Below are 22,255 nucleotides of genomic sequence, written 5' to 3'. Positions count from 1 at the left end.
ATGGTATAAGGCTTGGCTTGTATACAGGTATGATATAAGGCATGGCTTGTATACAGGGATGGTATAAGGCTTGGCTTGTATGAAGGGATGGTATATGGCATGGCTTGTATGAATGAATGATATGAGGCATGGCTTGTATACAGGTATGATATAAGGCTTGGCTTGTATACAGGTATGATATAAGGCTTGGCTTGTATACAGGTATGATATAAGGCATGGCTTGTATACAGGGATAGTATAAGGCATGGCTTGAATGAAGGGATGGTATAAGGCTTCGCTTGTATACAGGGATGGTATAAGGCTTTGCTTGTACACAGGGATGGTATAAGGCTTGGTTTGTATACAGGGATGGTATAAGGCTTCGCTTGTATACAGGGATGGTATAAGGCTTTGCTTGTACACAGGTATGATATAAGGCTTGGCTTCTACACAGGGATGGTATAAGGCTTGGCTTGTATACAGCGATGGTATAAGGCTTAGCTTGTACCAAGGGATGGTATAAGGCTTGGTTTGTATACAGGGATGATATAAGGCATGGCTTGTATACAGGGATGATATAAGGCTTGGCTTGTATACAGGTATGATATAAGGCTTGGCTTGTATGAAGGGATGGTATAAGGCTTGGTTTGTATACAGGTATGATATAAGGCATGGCTTGTATACAGGTATGATATAAGGCTTGGCTTGTATGAAGGGATGGTATAAGGCTTGGCTTGTATGAAGGGATGGTATAAGGCTTGGCTTGTCACCTATAAAATAAAGGAGGTTAGGATAGTGATATCAAGGGCCGAACATCAGTAGGGATAGTGCTGAGATCTCAAATGCTGTTTCTCATTTTGATGATATCGCTTCAGATTATGGAACCAAGACATGTGCTGGTTACCCTGGCAGCATCAATCATGTGATAAGGGATGCTGAGGTATGTGGCGTGATACTGTTAATGATAGTAGTGATAGAGGATTATGATAGGTGTTTATATTTTAATCGAATGTTTAGCGTTTATTTCAGGCTATACTGCAAGCATTATCCGCTTTGTCGAGCGTTGTACTTCTCTCCCAACAACGACTACTTCTCTCCCCAACAATGACTGCATCTATCCCCTCGCCAGCGACTGCTGATTATAACGAACGCTCAACACAGCGGCGACTGCTTGGAGTCTAACTTGAGGCCGGTTTCGGATCGGCAGTAAATATGATCATAAAATAACTATAGTAAATCAAACGTATCAGTTCAGCTGAAGGAAATGTATGCTTTCTTTCACTTACAGATTTGTAAGAATAACACAAAGAGACTATTCTTTCCCTATTTTATTCATAGCCGTAGCAGGACACGTAAGATTGGTGGGGGGGGCACAATACACAAACTTTAAGAAAATATTTGGGGGCACATCCACGCCTCATCTGGTCGTTTCTTTATAATTTTTGACAATATTGGGGGGGGGGGGGGGGCACATGCCCCCTGTGCCCCACCCACAGCTACGGCCCTGATATTAGACTCCTATTATTGTTTGCTATTAATAAAATAATTATTATAAAATAATTTTTTGCTATTATTAGACTCTTATAATTGTCCTCTTTGCTAATATTATACTCTTATAATTGTTTTCTTTGCTAATATTAGACTCTTATAATTGTCCTCTTTGCTAATATTAGACTCTTATAATTGTCCTCTTTGCTAATATTAGACTCTTATAATTGTCCTCTTTGCTAATATTAGACTCTTGTAATTGTCCTCTTTGCTAATATTAGACTCCTATAATTGTCCTCTTTGCTAATATTAGATTCTTATAATTGTCCTCTTTGCTAATATTAGACTCTTATAATTGTCCTCTTTGCTAATATTAGACTCTTATAATTGTCCTCTTTGCTAATATTAGACTCTTATAATTGTCCTCTTTGCTAATATTAGACTCTTATAATTGTCCTCTTTGCTAATATTAGACTCTTATAATTGTCCTCTTTGCTAATATTAGACTCTTATAATTGTCCTCTTTGCTAATATTAGACTCTTGTAATTGTCCTCTTTGCTAATATTAGACTCCTATAATTGTCCTCTTTGCTAATATTAGATTCTTATAATTGTCCTCTTTGCTAATATTAGACTCTTATAATTGTCCTCTTTGCTAATATTAGACTCTTATAATTGTCCTCTTTGCTAATATTAGACTCTTATAATTGTCCTCTTTGCAAATATTAGACTCTTATAATTGTCCTCTTTGCTAATATTAGACTCTTATAATTGTCCTCTTTGCTAATATTAGACTCTTATAATTGTCCTCTTTGACAATATTAGACTCTTATAATTGCCCTCTTTGCTAATATTAGACTCTTGTAATTGTCCTCTTTGCTAATATTATACTCTTATAATTGTTTTCTTTGCTAATATTAGACTCTTATAATTGTTTTCTTTGCTAATATTAGACTCTTATAATTGTCCTCTTTGCTAATATTAGACTCTTATAATTGTCCTTTTTGCTAATATTAGACTCCTATAATTGTCCTCTTTGCTAATATTAGACTCTTATAATTGTCCTCTTTGCTAATATTAGACTCTTATAATTGTCCTCTTTGCTAATATTAGACTCTTGTAATTGTCCTCTTTGCTAATATTAGACTCCTATAATTGTCCTCTTTGCTAATATTAGATTCTTATAATTGTCCTCTTTGCTAATATTAGACTCTTATAATTGTCCTCTTTGCTAATATTAGACTCTTATAATTGTCCTCTTTGCTAATATTAGACTCTTATAATTGTCCTCTTTGCTAATATTAGACTCTTATAATTGTCCTCTTTGCTAATATTAGACTCTTATAATTGTCCTCTTTGCTAATATTAGACTTTTATAATTGTCCTCTTTGCCAATATTAGACTCTTATAATTGTCCTCTCTGCTAATATTAGACTCTTATAATTGTCCTCTTTGCTAATATTAGATTCTTATAATTGTCCTCTTTGCTAATATTAGATTCTTATAATTGTCCTCTTTGCTAATATTAGACTCTTATAATTGTCCTCTGTGCTAATATTAGACTCTTATAATTGTCCTCTTTGCCAATATTAGACTCTTATAATTGTCCTCTCTGCTAATATTAGACTCTTATAATTGTCCTCTTTGCTAATATTAGGCTCTTATAATTGTCCTCTTTGACAATATTAGACTCTTATAATTGTCCTCTTTGCTAATATTAGACTCTTATAATTGTCCTCTTTGCCAATATTAGACTCTTATAATTGTCCTCTCTGCTAATATTAGACTCTTATAATTGTCCTCTGTGCTAATATTAGACTCTTATAATTGTCCTCTTTGCCAATATTAGACTCTTATAATTGTCCTCTCTGCTAATTAGACTATGGCCGAGTGGGGTGTGGACTACCTGAAGCTGGACGGTTGCTATGCCGACCCGGCCGCCATGGACCAGGGGTACCCTCTATTCACTCGCGCTCTGAACATCACAGGCCGACGGATCATGTTCTCTTGTAGTTGGCCCGCATACCAGGTGTACAGGAAGATAGAGGTGCGCTTGAGTGTTACCACCATTCCCCTGCTAACATAAATCGTTCTACGGGAAAGATACACATATTGTAGCAGGGGCGGCTCCCAATTTGATGAGAGGGGGACCTGGACCGGCTGACGCATCACCGTGTAAAATATTGGATGTATGGTTACGGTGCTTACCAAGTTTACAAGACCAAGTGCAACCATATATGTACATGTAGGTTGTGTTATTGCTCTATTGCTGAGGTGTTATTTATCTTCTTATATCATTTATAGCCCAACTATGAGCTCATCGGAAAATATTGTAACTTGTGGCGAAATTATGGCGATATTCAGGTAAGAAAAGGTTCATATCCAGTCCACACTTCCAAGGTCATAGTCGATTATCGACAACGTTTCGAAACGAGCCATTTTAAACCCTATACTACCGGTCATATGATGAAAACTACAATCTCTGCCTAAATATGTCACAGGTTTAATCAGATTTTACATCGCCACAATCCCTGAATAAATATGTCACGAGTTTTAATCAGATTTTACACAGTATATCGCCACAATCCAGGACTAAAAACCGCCACAAGCCTTTTACCCTTTGAGGAGTATCGATTTCTTTCTCGGTCTCCATTCAATTGATTTCCCAGGATTCCTGGCGAAGTCTGCTGTCAATTATCGACTGGTACGGGGACAATCAAGACAAGCTCATCCCGGCCGCGGGGCCTGGGCACTGGAATGACCCAGATATGGTAAGGGGCGGACCGATAATATTTGAGTGGTGGGTAACCAGTAAGTAACCCCAAAAGCCAAAAAGTCCAGAAAAATCCAACAAACAAAGCTTGTCAAAAATAGCCAAATAACAAAGTAAAAAAAAAATGAGAAACCGAACACGGCGCAAAAAATATCTAACAACAAAAATTCGCTCACTTCCTGGTCAGATATCAAATTGTCGGCCCCGAAAAAAAAGCTCAAATTATCATCAGATCTTGACGAAAAATAGCATATTTATAAATATTTAAATATAACCTTATTGTCTAGTGACTACGTTATTGCCATTAGTATTTTTTTCGGTTTTGTCCTTGTTTCAGTTGATCATCGGTAACTTCGGACTGAGTTATGAGCAAGCAAAGACACAGATGGCGATCTGGGCCATCCTAGCGGCGGTGAGGACCTGATATACATACAAGGGTGTGTTTTGGGGGATGTTGCCCAATAGGCATCCTTACAATTAAAACCCTATTTGTACCGAAATTTTGTGATATCTTTCATTTTGGCTATTATGTCGGCCTTACCACTCGTATATCAGAGCCATTGTCTGCTTTTATATTCCTTTTATCATTTCAGCCTCTGTTCATGTCAAATGATCTTCGCAACCTAGATCCCAAATTCAAAGAGATCTTGATTAACAGGTAATTTATGCTTTAATTGTTCTTACCTGATTTTATATTATGTCCATTTATATTAAATCATACAAAAATGTTTTTATAGGTATTTTTTTCTGCTAGTATTTTTACACTTCAAGCAAGCATTTTAATAATACCATGAGGAATACCATGATGTATAGGTTGGAAGTTAACCAAAAAATTCTTTTATTACAGGGAAATAATATCTGTAAATCAAGATCCCATCGGACGACAAGGAAGACGAATTTATAAGGTGAAATTTGGATATTGCCTGGCTAGAAATCTCTGTCCAGACATGACAGTTCGTGTCTAGCTGTCCATCTTTCTTTCTGTCTGTCTTTCTTTCCGTTTAAACATCTGTCCGACATGCAATTTCTGACCACTAGAATAACAAGACCGGGTTGGAGATCTGGCGCCGTTATCTTGCTGATGGCAGCGTTGCCATAGTGATGATGAGCAGACGAGAGGACATGCCTGTCTTCGTCACAGCACCTTTTTGGAAGGTACTACGATTTTGCTGCTAGGCAATGATGGGAAAAACGGTGATCTTTTTTTTCTCAGATTCACTGATAACAAGGGAAAATTGCGTAACCAGCCGATCAGGGCCGTAGGCAAATGCCCCTCCATGCTTAAGGCATATGCCAATGACCTCCATACTTTCGGCATGTGCCCCGCCCTCCATGCTTTAGGCACGTGCCCCTCCATACTTTAGGCATGTGCCCCTCCATACTTTAGGCATGTGCCCCCGCCCTCCATGCTTTAGGCATGTGCCCCTCTATGCTTTAGGCATGTGCCCCTCCATACTTTAGGCATGTGCCCCTCCATACTTTAGGCATGTGCCCCTCCATACTTTAGGCACGTGCCCCTCCATACTTTAGGCATGTGCCCCTCCATACTTTAGGCACGTGCCCCTCCATACTTTAGGCATGTGCCCCTCCATACTTTAGGCATGTGCCCCCCCATACTTTAGGCATCTGCCCCTCCATACTTTAGGCACGTGCCCTTCCATACTTTAGGCATGTGCCCCTCCATACCTTAGGCATGTGCCCCTCCATACTTTAGGCATGTGCCCCTCCATACCTTAGGCATGTGCCCCTCCATACTTTAGGCATGTGCCCCTCCATACTTTAGGCATGTGCCCCTCCATACTTTAGGCATGTGCCCCCCCATACTTTAGGCATCTGCCCCTCCATACTTTAGGCATCTGCCCCTCCATACTTTAGGCACGTGCCCCTCCATACTTTAGGCATGTGCCCCTCCATACTTTAGGCATGTGCCCCCCATACTTTAGGCATCTGCCCCTCCATACTTTAGGCATCTGCCCCCGCCCCTGTTTTATTCTTATCTAGGTTGGCGTAACATCAGTCAAGTCTCATGTCTCTGATAACGTTCCTATCGTTGTTTTCTTATCTGGGTCGGCGTAACATCAGTCAAGGCTCATGTCTCTTATAACGTTCCTATCATTGTTTTATTCTTATCTAGGTTGGCATAACATCAGTCAAGGCTCACGTCAGAGATTTGTTCGCGCAACGGAACCTCGGCGTCTACACGCGCAAATTCACCGCAAAAGTGAACCCGTCAGGGGTGGTGATGGTACGGCTACGCCCCTGCTGCCCAAAGGACGTTGCCATGGCGAATGTGGCTTGTCATACGTGTGACGTCATCCACGCTAGAGGCAAGAGGACTCGTAGCTCAAAAAGGCGTTATTACAAGAAGAGCAAGAAGCATATTAAAAAGATGTTCGTGCTTAATTCGTTCTGGGATTACTAGTTTTATGGTAACCTCCAATCTAGTAAAAAAAATATCTTATTATAATCAGTCGCGATTGAAAACAAAGGGCGAATCGTTCAAAAAAGTTCTGCCTTTCACTCTCTATCTATGCCCCGTGCTTTTTCGTTGTTCATCAACTTTTATATTAAATCAATTTTTTGTAAAACGTGCCCAGTTGGAAAAGCACAGAGAACAGTGTAACAATGTAACGAGAACCAAATCAAAGTAAAGATATACTTGGAAGATACTCGGGAATTTTATGGGGCTCTAAGGTACCTAAGGATATTATTTTGCTATCTATTTGTTAATATGTTCTCTTTTTTTGCGTGCGTCTGTCCTCTAATATATGCACAGATAACGTCACAGCGTGTGACAAACAAGTAAGCAGACGAGAATTAGACTAAAAATAGAGTATGGAAAGTTTGTCAATCAAAAATGTTACAACCGGTGTGTACGTAATGTTTCTAACTACTTTGTATTCACGATATCCAACTTTCCTTTATTCGAATAAACTCTGAAATCATCTCTCTTCCCATCTCCTCGTCACGAGCTCACCCCCTGCGTGGTACTTTTTCCAAAACTCTGCATAGACTTTTATAAATTTCGTTTAAATTCGAGGTTGAATACCTCATCTTAATTACCATGAGAACCAAAACTCAACAAAAGGTAATTTATGCTTCCCTGTACAAAATGCACCCCTTCAAATAGAACATTAAAGTTCACATACTTGTTTACTTCCTCAAACTCTTTGCTTTGTGTTTTTTGTTAACTTCCTAGGAACAAATTGAATACATATAATCAATAAATCTAGCAAGCTTATTTTGCAAACTCACTTTTTTTTATTATTTTTGCGCAAAACCTATCAGGATTAAGGGGGTCCAGCACAAAGAAAAAAACGAATTAAAAAAAAAAGCCCATTGGCCTGGGATCGAACCCGGTCTGAAGAACAAAACGGAAACCATACATACGGATTACCCAATCGGTATGGCAGCACAAGGCTTTTACGGAAGGCTGTAAAGAACCCGAAGGCCCCAAGCACCGATATTTCCGAGCGAATATGCTGTACAACACTCTTGCAAGGTTATCCCAACCCGCGCATTAATGGGGAGGACAATAACCAGGATCCCAGGCCTGTAATACGGTTACGCCACGCACAGCTCGCCGAGATTGTGGATGACAAAAAATAGAGGTCTATTTGGGCGTCTTGGGTCCCTTGGGGACTCGCCATGCGCACGGGCGCATCTCTTTTATTGTGTACATGACATCAAATTAGCGAAGAAAAAAGACGCTGTTTGGTATCATGTGAAAATCATAAAATAAATAGAAATAAAGACGTAAGGGGGGAGAATATTCACATCTTCATATTAGAATATTGACAAAATCCGCAATTTTGTCTACGCTGACTAAGTAAAGCTGTATTTTACTTTAAAGGGGCAGCAACATAGTACTGCGCATGTCTGGAGTCAGTGATTATTGTAGGCTTTTAAGTGTCAACAAACAGTTGAACTTTTTAAAAGCTGTGAATACCTTATTAAATAATATGCTATATTATATTGAAAACTATGTTAATTGACAGTTTGTGGTCATTTTTTTTGTTTTGTTTAAAGTCTCCCACATGTACCAAAAGCTCATAAGTCAGTATTAGAATTTCACTGAAGTTCATTGTGTCAGGGCTCTAGAGCTATTGCAAATCTCTTAAACATGACACTCCCCTTTTAAAGGAAAGTAAAAAAAATCAAAATTGTTGGTGGGGGTCTCTGTTGTGTTTGTTTTCTTTTTAGTTTTCTTCTATTATTATTATTATTATTATTTTCTTTTTTAGAGGGGGAGGGGAATTCAGCTAAAAATAGCCAAGGGTCAATTCAAGCAACTAGTACAAAAGATGTTTTTTTTGCAGTCCTTTATTCAATATATTCAAGGTTATCATGCAATTCTGTTGTTTGACTGCATATATATATATATTTTTTTCTTTCTTTTCATTACAAGTTCTATATGTGTAAGTGGTGACCATAGCTATGATTACTATGATTTAGAATATTTTTTTACCTACTAACAGAAAACAACTTGACTGCAAAACATTTACTGTAGGGCACTCGATATTAGGCATTACTTTCATGTGGATGTAAGGTTGAAATTTCAAAACCTTTATTAACCCGTGAACTACGCTTTAGCGTATTACACTTTGTGGTGATCTGATTCTATTGTACTTTTTTTGTGTTTTACTAACTATTACCGTTTAACTATCACACTTTGTTTCACGGGTTAATGAAAACCACTCTAATTGCTTACAGTAGTTCTTTTTCAATATTATTATTTACTTGTATAATTTAGATGAGCAATACATATTTCTTTATGGCTTTGTAGAGCTCATCTCGTTCCTCATAAATAACAAACAAAATGAAGTTTGTTCTTATTTGGTGCAAAGGAATCTACATTAGTTTTCTAATCAGATAATTGTTTTTTTTAACACTCACCTGTTATTTCAACAGCTCTTACTCGAGTTTGCTTGTCTCAGAAATTGACCTTGCTTAATAAACAAAGACATGTTACAAACTTATTTAATAATAGGTAACAACTGCAATATTGTATGAAGAGAGTGCCCCTCTCTTCCCCCTGCTATTGTTGAAATTATGCTCAATAAACTTTTACCTCTTCCCTCTCCACCAGTTAAGCATTCTATGTATGCTTCCCTGTACAAAATGCACCCCTTCAAATAGAACATTAAAGTTCACATACTTGTTTACTTCCTCAAACTCTTTGCTTTGTGTTTTTTGTTAACTTCCTAGGAACAAATTGAATACATATAATCAATAAATCTAGCAAGCTTATTTTGCAAACTCACTTTTTTTTATTATTTTTGCGCAAAACCTATCAGGATTAAGGGGGTCCAGCACAAAGAAAAAAAAACGAATTAAAAAAAAACCCATTGGCCTGGGATCGAACCCGGTCTGAAGAACAAAACGGAAACCATACATACGGATTACCCAATCGGTATGGCAGCACAAGGCTTTTACGGAAGGCTGTAAAGAACCCGAAGGCCCCAAGCACCGATATTTCCGAGCGAATATGCTGTACAACACTATTGCAAGGTTATCCCAACCCGCGCATTAATGGGGAGGACAATAACCAGGATCCCAGGCCTGTAATACGGTTACGCCACGCACAGCTCGCCAAAATTGTCGGTGACAAAAAATAGAGGTCTATTTGGGCGTCTTGGGTCCCTTGGGGACTCGCCATGCGCACGGGCGCATCTCTTTTATTGTGTACATGACATCAAATTAGCGAAGAAAAAAGACGCTGTTTTGGTATCATGTGAAAATCATAAAATAAATAGAAATAAAGACGTAAGGGGGGAGAATATTCACATCTTCATATTAGAATATTGACAAAATCCGCAATTTTGTCTACGCTGACTAAGTAAAGCTGTATTTTACTTTAAAGGGGCAGCAACATAGTACTGCGCATGTCTGGAGTCAGTGATTATTGTAGGCTTTTAAGTGTCAACAAACAGTTGAACTTTTTAAAAGCTGTGAATACCTTATTAAATAATATGCTATATTATATTGAAAACTATGTTAATTGACAGTTTGTGGTCATTTTTTTTGTTTCGTTTAAAGTCTCCCACATGTACCAAAAGCTCATAAGTCAGTATTAGAATTTCACTGAAGTTCATTGTGTCAGGGCTCTAGAGCTATTGCAAATCTCTTAAACATGACACTCCCCCTTTAAAGGAAAGTAAAAAAAATCAAAATTGTTGGTGGGGGTCTCTGTTGTGTTTGTTTTCTTTTTAGTTTTCTTCTATTATTATTATTATTTTCTTTTTTAGAGGGGGAGGGGAATTCAGCTAAAAATAGCCAAGGGTCAATTCAAGCAACTAGTACAAAAGATGTTTTTTTGCAGTCCTTTATTCAATATATTCAAGGTTATCATGCAATTCTGTTGTTTGACTGCATATATATATATATATTTTTTCTTTCTTTTCATTACAAGTTCTATATGTGTAAGTGGTGACCATAGCTATGATTACTATGATTTAGAATATTTTTTTACCTACTAACAGAAAACAACTTGACTGCAAAACATTTACTGTAGAGCACTCGATATTAGGCATTACTTTCATGTGGATGTAAGGTTGAAATGTCAAAACCTTTATTAACCCGTGAACTACGCTTTAGCGTATTACACTTTGTGGTGATCTGATTCTATTGTACTTTTTTTGTGTTTTACTAACTATTACCGTTTAACTATCACACTTTGTTTCACGGGTTAATGAAAACCACTCTAATTACTTACAGTAGTTCTTTTTCAATATTATTATTTACTTGTATAATTTAGATGAGCAATACATATTTCTTCTTGGCCTTGTAGAGCTCATCTCGTTCCTCATAAATAACAAACAAAATGAAGTTTGTTCTTATTTGGTGCAAAGGAATCTACATTAGTTTTCTAATCAGATAATTGTTTTTTTTAACACTCAGCTGTTATTTCAACAGCTCTTACTTGAGTTTGCTTGTCTCAGAAATAGACCTTGCTTAATAAACAAAGACATGTTACAAACTTATTTAATAATAGGTAACAACTGCAATATTGTATGAAGAGAGTGCCCCTCCCTTCCCCCTGCTATTGTTGACATTATGCTCAATAAACTGTTACCTCTCCCCTCTCCACCAGTTAAGCATTCTATGTATGCTTCCCTGTACAAAATGCACCCCTTCAAATAGAACATTAAAGTTCACATACTTGTTTACTTCCTCAAACTCTTTGCTTTTTGTTTTTTGTTAACTTCCTAGGAACAAATTGAATACATATAATCAATAAATCTAGCAAGCTTATTTTGCAAACTCACTTTTTTTTATTATTTTTGCGCAAAACCTATCAGGATTAAGGGGGTCCAGCACAAAGAAAAAAAAAACGATTTAAAAAAAACCCATTGGCCTGGGATCGAACCCGGTCTGAAGAACAAAACGGAAACCATACATACGGATTACCCAATCGGTATGGCAGCACAAGGCTTTTACGGAAGGCTGTAAAGAACCCGAAGGCCCCAAGCACCGATATTTCCGAGCGAATATGCTGTACAACACTCTTGCAAGGTTATCCCAACCCGCGCATTAATGGGGAGGACAATAACCAGGATCCCAGGCCTGTAATACGGTTACGCCACGCACAGCTCGCCGAGATTGTCGGTGACAAAAAATAGAGGTCTATTTGGGCGTCTTGGGTCCCTTGGGGACTCGCCATGCGCACGGGCGCATCTCTTTTATTGTGTACATGACATCAAATTAGCGAAGAAAAAAGACGCTGTTTTGGTATCATGTGAAAATCATAAAATAAATAGAAATAAAGACGTAAGGGGGGAGAATATTCACATCTTCATATTAGAATATTGACAAAATCCGCAATTTTGTCTACGCTGACTAAGTAAAGCTGTATTTTACTTTAAAGGGGCAGCAACATAGTACTGCGCATGTCTGGAGTCAGTGATTATTGTAGGCTTTTAAGTGTCAACAAACAGTTGAACTTTTTAAAAGCTGTGAATACCTTATTAAATAATATGCTATATTATATTGAAAACTATGTTAATTGACAGTTTGTGGTCATTTTTTTTGTTTTGTTTAAAGTCTCCCACATGTACCAAAAGCTCATAAGTCAATATTAGAATTTCACTGAAGTTCATTGTGTCAGGGCTCTAGAGCTATTGCAAATCTCTTAAACATGACACTCCCCCTTTAAAGGAAAGTAAAAAAAATCAAAATTGTTGGTGGGGGTCTCTGTTGTGTTTGTTTTCTTTTTAGTTTTGTTCTATTATTATTATTATTTTCTTTTTTAGAGGGGGAGGGGAATTCAGCTAAAAATAGCCAAGGGTCAATTCAAGCAACTAGTACAAAAGATGTTTTTTTGCAGTCCTTTATTCAATATATTCAAGGTTATCATGCAATTCTGTTGTTTGACTGCATATATATATATATATATTTTTTCTTTCTTTTCATTACAAGTTCTATATGTGTAAGTGGTGACCATAGCTATGATTACTATGATTTAAAATAATTTTTTACCTACTAACAGAAAACAACTTGACTGCAAAACATTTACTGTAGGGCACACGATATTAGGCATTACTTTCATGTGGATGTAAGGTTGAAATGTCAAAACCTTTATTAACCCGTGAACTACGCTTTAGCGTATTACACTTTGTGGTGATCTTATTCTATTGTACTTTTTTTGTGTTTTACTAACTATTACCGTTTAACTATCACACTTTGTTTCACGGGTTAATGAAAACCACTCTAATTACTTACAGTAGTTCTTTTTCAATATTATTATTTACTTGTATAATTTAGATGAGCAATACATATTTCTTTATGGCTTTGTAGAGCTCATCTCGTTCCTCATAAATAACAAACAAAATGAAGTTTGTTCTTATTTGGTGCAAAGGAATCTACATTAGTTTTCTAATCAGATAATTGTTTTTTTTAACACTCACCTGTTATTTCAACAGCTCTTACTCGAGTTTGCTTGTCTCAGAAATTGACCTTGCTTAATAAACAAAGACATGTTACAAACTTATTTAATAATAGGTAACAACTGCAATATTGTATGAAGAGAGTGCCCCTCCCTTCCCCCTGCTATTGTTGACATTATGCTCAATAAACTGTTACCTCTCCCCTCTCCACCAGTTAAGCATTCTATGTATGCTTCCCTGTACAAAATGCACCCCTTCAAATAGTACATTAAAGTTCACATACTTGTTTACTTCCTCAAACTCTTTGCTTTTTGTTTTTTGTTAACTTCCTAGGAACAAATTGAATACATATAATCAATAAATCTAGCAAGCTTATTTTGCAAACTCACTTTTTTTTTATTATTTTTGCGCAAAACCTATCAGGATTAAGGGGGTCCAGCACAAAGAAAAAAAAAACGAATTAAAAAAAAACCCATTGGCCTGGGATCGAACCCGGTCTGAAGAACAAAACGGAAACCATACATACGGATTACCCAATCGGTATGGCAGCACAAGGCTTTTACGGAAGGCTGTAAAGAACCCTTAGGCCCCAAGCACCGATATTTCCGAGCGAATATGCTGTACAACACTCTTGCAAGGTTATCCCAACCCGCGCATTAATGGGGAGGACAATAACCAGGATCCCAGGCCTGTAATACGGTTACGCCACGCACAGCTCGCCGAGATTGTGGATGACAAAAAATAGAGGTCTATTTGGGCGTCTTGGGTCCCTTGGGGACTCGCCATGCGCACGGGCGCATCTCTTTTATTGTGTACATGACATCAAATTAGCGAAGAAAAAAGACGCTGTTTTGGTATCATGTGAAAATCATAAAATAAATAGAAATAAAGACGTAAGGGGGGAGAATATTCACATCTTCATATTAGAATATTGACAAAATCCGCAATTTTGTCTACGCTGACTAAGAAAAGCTGTATTTTACTTTAAAGGGGCAGCAACATAGTACTGCGCATGTCTGGAGTCAGTGATTATTGTAGGCTTTTAAGTGTCTACAAACAGTTGAACTTTTTAAAAGCTGTGAATACCTTATTAAATAATATGCTATATTATATTGAAAACTATGTTAATTGACAGTTTGTGGTCAATCTTTTTGTTTTGTTTAAAGTCTCCCACATGTACCAAAAGCTCATAAGTCAGTATTACAATTTCACTGAAGTTCATTGTGTCAGGGCTCTAGAGCTATTGCAAATCTCTTAAACATGACACTCCCCCTTTAAAGGAAAGTAAAAAAAAAGAAAGTAAAAAAAATCAAAATTGTTGGTGGGGGTCTCTGTTGTGTTTGTTTTCTTTTTAGTTTTGTTCTATTATTATTATTATTTTCTTTTTTACAGGGGGAGGGGAATTCAGCTAAAAATAGCCAAGGGTCAATTCAAACAACTAGTACAAAAGATGTTTTTTTGCAGTCCTTTATTCAATATATTCAAGGTTATCATGCAATTCTGTTGTTTGACTGCATATATATATATTTTTTCTTTCTTTTCATTACAAGTTCTATATGTGTAAGTGGTGACCATAACTATGATTACTATTATTTAGAAAATTTTTTTACCTACTAAAAGAAAACAACTTGACTGCAAAACACTTACTGTAGGGCAATCGATATTAGGCATTACTTTCATGTGGATGTAAGGTTGAAATGTCAAAACCTTCATTAACCTGTGAACTACGCTTTAGCGTATTACACTTTGTTGTGATCTGATTCTATTGTTCTTTTTTGTGTTTTACTAACTGTTACCGTTCAACTATCACACTTTTTTGTGTTTTACTAACTGTTACCGTTTAACTATCACACTTTGTTTCACGGGTTAATGAAAACCACTCTAATTACTTACAGTAATTCTTTTTTAATATTATTATTTACTTGTATAATTTAGATGAGCAATACATATTTCTTCTTGGCCTTGTAGAGCTCATCTCGTTCCTCATAAATAACAAACAAAATGAAGTTTGTTCTTATTTGGTGCAAAGGAATCTACATTAGTTTTCTAATCAGATAATTGGTTTTTTTTAACACTCAGCTGTTATTTCAACAGCTCTTACTTGAGTTTGCTTGTCTCAGAAATAGACCTTGCTTAATAAACAAAGACATGTTACAAACTTATTTAATAATAGGTAACAACAGCAATATTGTATGAAGAGAGTGCCCCTCCCTTCCCCCTGCTATTGTTGACATTATGCTCAATAAACTGTTACCTCTCCCCTCTCCACCAGTTAAGCATTCTATGTATGCTTCCCTGTACAAAATGCACCCCTTCAAATAGAACATTAAAGTTCACATACTTGTTTACTTCCTCAAACTCTTTGCTTTTTGTTTTTTGTTAACTTCCTAGGAACAAATTGAATACATATAATCAATAAATCTAGCAAGCTTATTTTGCAAACTCACTTTTTTTTATTATTTTTGCGCAAAACCTATCAGGATTAAGGGGGTCCAGCACAAAGAAAAAAAAAACGATTTAAAAAAAAACCCATTGGCCTGGGATCGAACCCGGTCTGAAGAACAAAACGGAAACCATACATACGGATTACCCAATCGGTATGGCAGCACAAGGCTTTTACGGAAGGCTGTAAAGAACCCTTAGGCCCCAAGCACCGATATTTCCGAGCGAATATGCTGTACAACACTCTTGCAAGGTTATCCCAACCCGCGCATTAATGGGGAGGACAATAACCAGGATCCCAGGCCTGTAATACGGTTACGCCACGCACAGCTCGCCGAGATTGTGGATGACAAAAAATAGAGGTCTATTTGGGCGTCTTGGGTCCCTTGGGGACTCGCCATGCGCACGGGCGCATCTCTTTTATTGTGTACATGACATCAAATTAGCGAAGAAAAAAGACGCTGTTTTGATATCATGTGAAAATCATAAAATAAATAGAAATAAAGACGTAAGGGGGGAGAATATTCACATCTTCATATTAGAATATTGACAAAATCCGCAATTTTGTCTACGCTGACTAAGTAAAGCTGTATTTTACTTTAAAGGGGCAGCAACATAGTACTGCGCATGTCTGGAATCAGTGATTATTGTAGGCTTTTAAGTGTCTACAAACAGTTGAACGTTTTAAAAGCTGTCAATACCTTATTAAATAATATGCAATATGATATTGAAAACTATGTTAATTGACAGTTTGTGGTCATTTTTTTGTTTTGTTTAGTCTCCCACATGTACCAAAAGCTCATAAGTCAGTATTAGAATTTCACTGAAGTTCATTGTGTGAGGGCTATAGAGCTATTGCAAATCTCTTAACCATGACACTCCCCCTTTAAAGGAGTGTAAAAATATCAAAATTCTTGGTGGGGGGTCTCTGTTGTGTTTGTTTTATTTTTAGTTTTGTTCTATTATTATTATTATTTTCTTTTTTAGAGGGGGAGGGGAATTCAGCTAAAAATAGCCAAGGGTCAATTCAAGCAACTAGTACAAAAGATGTTTTTTTGCAGTCCCTTATTTAATATATTCAAGGTTATCATGCAATTCAGTTGTTTGACTGCATATATATATATATTTTTTCTTTCTTTTCATTACAAGTTCTATATGTGTAAGTGGTGACCATAGCTATGATTACTATTATTTAGAATAATTTTTTACCTACTAAAAGAAAACAACTTGACTGCAAAACACTTACTCTAGGGCACTCGATATTAGGCATTACTTTCATGTGGATATAAGGTTGAAATTTCAAAACCTTCATTAACCCGTGAACTACGCTTTAGCGTATTACACTTTGTTGTGATCTGATTCTATTGTTCTTTTTTGTGTTTTACTAACTATTACCGTTTAACAATCACACTTTGTTTCACGGGTTAATGAAAACCACTCTAATTACTTACAGTTATTCTTTTTTAATATTATCATTTACTTGTATAATTTAGATGAGCAATACATATTTCTTCTTGGCCTTGTAGAGCTCATCTCGTTCCTCATAAATAACAAACAAAATGAAGTTTGTTCTTATTTGCTGCAAAGGAATCTACATTAGTTTTCTAATCAGATAATTGTTTTTTTTAACACTCACCTGTTATTTCAACAGCTCTTACTTGAGTTTGCTTGTCTCAGAAATAGACCTTGCTTAATAAACAAATATATCTTACAAACTTATTTAATAATAGGTAACAACTGCAATATTGTATGAAGAGAGTGTTCCTCCCTTCCCCTGCTATTGTTGACATTATGCTCAATAAACTGTTACCTCTCCCCTCTCCACCAGTTAAGCATTCTATGTATGCTTCCCTGTACAAAATGCGCCCCTTCAAATAGAACATTAATGTTCACATACTTGTTTACTTCCTCAAACTCTTTGCTTTGTGTTTTTTGTTAACTTCCTAGGAACAAATTGAATACATATAATCAATAAATTCAGGAAGCTTATTTTGCAAACTCACTTTTTTTATTATTTTTGCGCAAAACCAATCAGGATTAGGGGGGTCAAGCACAAAGAAAGAAAACGAATAAAAAAAAAGCCCATTGGCCTGGGATCGAACCCGGTCTGAAGAACAAAACGGAAACCATACATACGGATTACCCAATCGGTATGGCAGCACAAGGCTTTTACGGAAGGCTGTAAAGAACCCGAAGGCCCCAAGCACCGATATTTCCGAGCGAATATGCTGTACAACACTCTTGCAAGGTTATCCCAACCCGCGCATTAATGGGGAGGACAATAACCAGGATCCCAGGCCTGTAATACGGTTACGCCACGCACAGCTCGCCGAGATTGTGGATGACAAAAAATAGAGGTCTATTTGGGCGTCTTGTGTCCCTTGGGGACTCGCCATGCGCACGGGCGCATCTCTTTTATTGTGTACATGACATCAAATTAGCGAAGAAAAAAGACGCTGTTTGGTATCATGTGAAACGCATAAAATAAATAGAAATAAAGACGTAAGGGGGGAGAATATTGACATATTCATATTAGAATATTGACAAAATCCGCAATATTGTCTACGCTGACTAAGTAAAGCTGTATTTTACTTTAAAGGGGCAGCAACATAGTACTGCGCATGTCTGGAGTCAGTGATTATTGTAGGCTTTTAAGTGTCAACAAACAGTTGAACTTTTTAAAAGCTGTGAATACCTTATTAAATAATATGCTATATTATATTGAAAACTATGTTAATTGACAGTTTGTGGTCATTTTTTTTGTTTTGTTTAAAGTCTCCCACATGTACCAAAAGCTCATAAGTCAGTATTAGAATTTCACTGAAGTTCATTGTGTCAGGGCTCTAGAGCTATTGCAAATCTCTTAACCATGACACTCCCCTTTTAAAGGAAAGTAAAAAAAATCAAAATTGTTGGTGGGGGTCTCTGTTGTGTTTGTTTTCTTTTTAGTTTTGTTCTATTATTATTATTATTATTTTCTTTTTTAGAGGGGGAGGGGAATTCAGCTAAAAATAGCCAAGGGTCAATTCAAGCAACTAGTACAAAAGATGTTTTTTTTGCAGTCCTTTATTCAATATATTCAAGGTTATCATGCAATTCTGTTGTTTGACTGCATATATATATATATATTTTTTTTCTTACTTTTCCTTACAGTTTCTATATGTGTAAGTGGTGACCATAGCTATGATTACTATTATTTAGAATAATTTTTTACCTACTAAAAGAAAACAACTTGACTGCAAAACACTTACTGTAGGGCACTCGATATTAGGCATTACTTTCATGTGGATGTAAGGTTGAAATATCAAAACCTTCATTAACCCGTGAACTACGCTTTAGCGTATTACACTTTGTTGTGATCTGATTCTATTGTTCTGTTTTGTGTTTTACTAACTATTACCGTTTAACTATCACACTTTGTTTCACGGGTTAATGAAAACCACTCTAATTACTTACAGTAATTCTTTTTTAATATTATTATTTACTTGTATAATTTAGATGAGCAATACATATTTCTTCTTGGCCTTGTAGAGCTCATCTCGTTCCTCATAAATAACAAACAAAATGAAGTTTGTTCTTATTTGGTGCAAAGGAATCTACATTAGTTTTCTAATCAGATAATTGTTTTTTTTAACACTCACCTGTTATTTCAACAGCTCTTACTTGAGTTTGCTTGTCTCAGAAATAGACCTTGCTTAATAAACAAAGACATGTTACAAACTTATTTAATAATAGGTAACAACTGCAATATTGTATGAAGAGAGTGCCCCTCTCTTCCCCCTGCTATTGTTGAAATTATGCTCAATAAACTTTTACCTCTTCCCTCTCCACCAGTTAAGCATTCTATGTATGCTTCCCTGTACAAAATGCACCCCTTCAAATAGAACATTAAAGTTCACATACTTGTTTACTTCCTCAAACTCTTTGCTTTGTGTTTTTTGTTAACTTCCTAGGAACAAATTGAATACATATAATCAATAAATCTAGCAAGCTTATTTTGCAAACTCACTTTTTTTTATTATTTTTGCGCAAAACCTATCAGGATTAAGGGGGTCCAGCACAAAGAAAAAAAAACGAATTAAAAAAAAAGCCCATTGGCCTGGGATCGAACCCGGTCTGAAGAACAAAACGGAAACCATACATACGGATTACCCAATCGGTATGGCAGCACAAGGCTTTTACGGAAGGCTGTAAAGAACCCGAAGGCCCCAAGCACCGATATTTCCGAGCGAATATGCTGTACAACACTCTTGCAAGGTTATCCCAACCCGCGCATTAATGGGGAGGACAATAACCAGGATCCCAGGCCTGTAATACGGTTACGCCACGCACAGCTCGCCGAGATTGTTGATGACAAAAAAATAGAGGTCTATGTGGGCGTCTTGGGTCCCTTGGGGACTCGCCATGCGTACGGGCGCATCTCTTTTATTGTGTACATGACATCAAATTAGCGAAGAAAAAAGACGCTGTTTTGTTATCATGTGAAAATCATAAAATAAATAGAAATAAAGACGTAAGGGGGGAGAATATTGACATCTTCATATTAGAATATTGACAAAATCCGCAATTTTGTCTGCGCTGACTAAGTAAAGCTGTATTTTACTTTAAAGGGGCAGCAACATAGTACTGCGCATGTCTGGAGTCAGTGATTATTGTAGGCTTTTAAGTGTCAACAAACAGTTGAACTTTTTAAAAGCTGTGAATACCTTATTAAATAATATGCTATATTATATTGAAAACTATGTTAATTGACAGTTTGTGGTCATTTTTTTTTGTTTTGTTTAAAGTCTCCAACATGTACCAAAAGCTCATAAGTCAGTATTAGAATTTCACTGAAGTTCATTGTGTCAGGGCTCTAGAGCTATTGCAAATCTCTTAACCATGACACTCCCCTTTTAAAGGAAAGTAAAAAAAATCAAAATTGTTGGTGGGGGTCTCTGTTGTTTTTGTTTTCTTTTTAGTTTTGTTCTATTATTATTATTATTATTTTCTTTTTTAGAGGGGGAGGGGAATTCAGCTAAAAATAGCCAAGGGTCAATTCAAGCAACTAGTACAAAAGATGTTTTTTTGCAGTCCTTTATTCAATATATTCAAGGTTATCATGCAATTCTGTTGTTTGACTGCATATATATATTTGTTTTCTTTCTTTTCATTACAAGTTCTATATGTGTAAGTGGTGACCATAGCTATGATTACTATTATTTAGAATATTTTTTTACCTACTAACAGAAAACAACTTGACTGCAAAACACTTACTGTAGGGCACTCGATATTAGACATTACTTTCATGTGGATGTAAGGTTGAAATGTCAAAACCTTCATTAACACGTGAACTACGCTTTAGCGTACTACACTTTGTGGTGATCTGATTCTATTGTACTTTTTTGTGTTTTACTAACTATTACCGTTTAACTATCACACTTTGTTTCACGGGTTAATGAAAACCACTCTAATTACTTACAGTAGTTCTTTTTTAATATTATTATTTATTTGTATAATTTAGATGAGCAATACATATTTCTTTATGGCTTTGTAAAGCTCATCTCGTTCCTCATAAATAACAAACAAAATGAAGTTTGTTCTTATTTTGGTGCAAAGGAATCTACAGTAGTTTTCTAATCAGATAATTGTTTTTCTTTTAACACTCACCTGTTATTTCAACAGCCTAACTTGAGTTTGCTTGTCTCAGAAATAGACCTTGATTAATAAACAAAGACATGTTACAAACTTATTTAATAATAGGTAACAACTGCAATATTGTATGAAGAGAGTGCCCCTCCCTTCCCCTGCTATTGTTGACATTATGCTCAATAAACTGTTACCTCTCCCCTCTCCACCAGTTAAGCATTCTATGTATGCTTCCCTGTACAAAATGCACCCCTTCAAATAGAACATTAAAGTTCACATACTTGTTTACTTCCTCAAACTCTTTGCTTTGTGTTTTTTGTTAACTTCCTAGGAACAAATTGAATACATATAATCAATAAATCTAGCAAGCTTATTTTGCAAACTCACTTTTTTTTTATTATTTTTGCGCAAAACCTATCAGGATTAAGGGGGTCCAGCACAAAGAAAAAAAAACGAATTAAAAAAAAAGCCCATTGGCCTGGGATCGAACCCGGTCTGAAGAACAAAACGGAAACCATACATACGGATTACCCAATCGGTATGGCAGCACAAGGCTTTTACGGAAGGCTGTAAAGAACCCGAAGGCCCCAAGCACCGATATTTCCGAGCGAATATGCTGTACAACACTCTTGCAAGGTTATCCCAACCCGCGCATTAATGTGGAGGACAATAACCAGGATCCCAGGCCTGTAATACGGTTACGCCACGCACAGCTCGCCGAGATTGTGGATGACAAAAAATAGAGGTCTATTTGGGCGTCTTGGGTCCCTTGGGGACTCGCCAGGCGCACGGGCGAATCTCTTTTATTGTGTACATGACATCAAATTAGCGAAGAAAAAAGACGCTGTGTTTTGGTATCATGTGAAAATCATAAAATAAATAGAAATAAAGACGTAAGGGGGGAGAATATTGACATTTTCATATTACAGTATTGACAAAATCCGCAATTTTGTCTACGCTGACTAAGTAAAGCTGTATTTTACTTTAAAGGGGCAGCAACATAGTACTGCGCATGTCTGGAGTCAGTGTTTACTGTAGGCTTTTAAGTGTCTACAAACAG

At 36.5% G+C, this 22,255-nt stretch overlaps 1 protein-coding gene across 3 annotated transcripts in view; it reads left to right on the top strand.

Annotated features, from left to right (window-relative positions):
• The window catches only part of LOC116608331 (alpha-N-acetylgalactosaminidase-like), a 76,509-nt gene extending 69,318 nt beyond the window's left edge, over window positions 1-7,191 (top strand). For all 3 annotated transcript variants that reach the window (XM_048727739.1, XM_032369588.2, XM_048727738.1), the window contains 9 exons: window positions 855-919; window positions 3,347-3,514; window positions 3,772-3,831; window positions 4,137-4,238; window positions 4,578-4,652; window positions 4,834-4,898; window positions 5,088-5,145; window positions 5,279-5,395; window positions 6,375-7,191. In XM_048727739.1, coding sequence (XP_048583696.1) covers window positions 855-919; window positions 3,347-3,514; window positions 3,772-3,831; window positions 4,137-4,238; window positions 4,578-4,652; window positions 4,834-4,898; window positions 5,088-5,145; window positions 5,279-5,395; window positions 6,375-6,662 — 998 coding nt within the window. In that variant the 3' untranslated portion in view covers window positions 6,663-7,191. The remainder of the gene's footprint in view (window positions 1-854; window positions 920-3,346; window positions 3,515-3,771; window positions 3,832-4,136; window positions 4,239-4,577; window positions 4,653-4,833; window positions 4,899-5,087; window positions 5,146-5,278; window positions 5,396-6,374) is intronic.
• Window positions 7,192-22,255: the final 15,064 nt, after the last annotated feature.

This window comes from Nematostella vectensis, chromosome 5 (assembly GCF_932526225.1).
Source record: "Nematostella vectensis chromosome 5, jaNemVect1.1, whole genome shotgun sequence".
Taxonomy (NCBI): domain Eukaryota; kingdom Metazoa; phylum Cnidaria; class Anthozoa; order Actiniaria; family Edwardsiidae; genus Nematostella; species Nematostella vectensis.
This window is presented reverse-complemented; position numbering and strand designations above follow the sequence as displayed.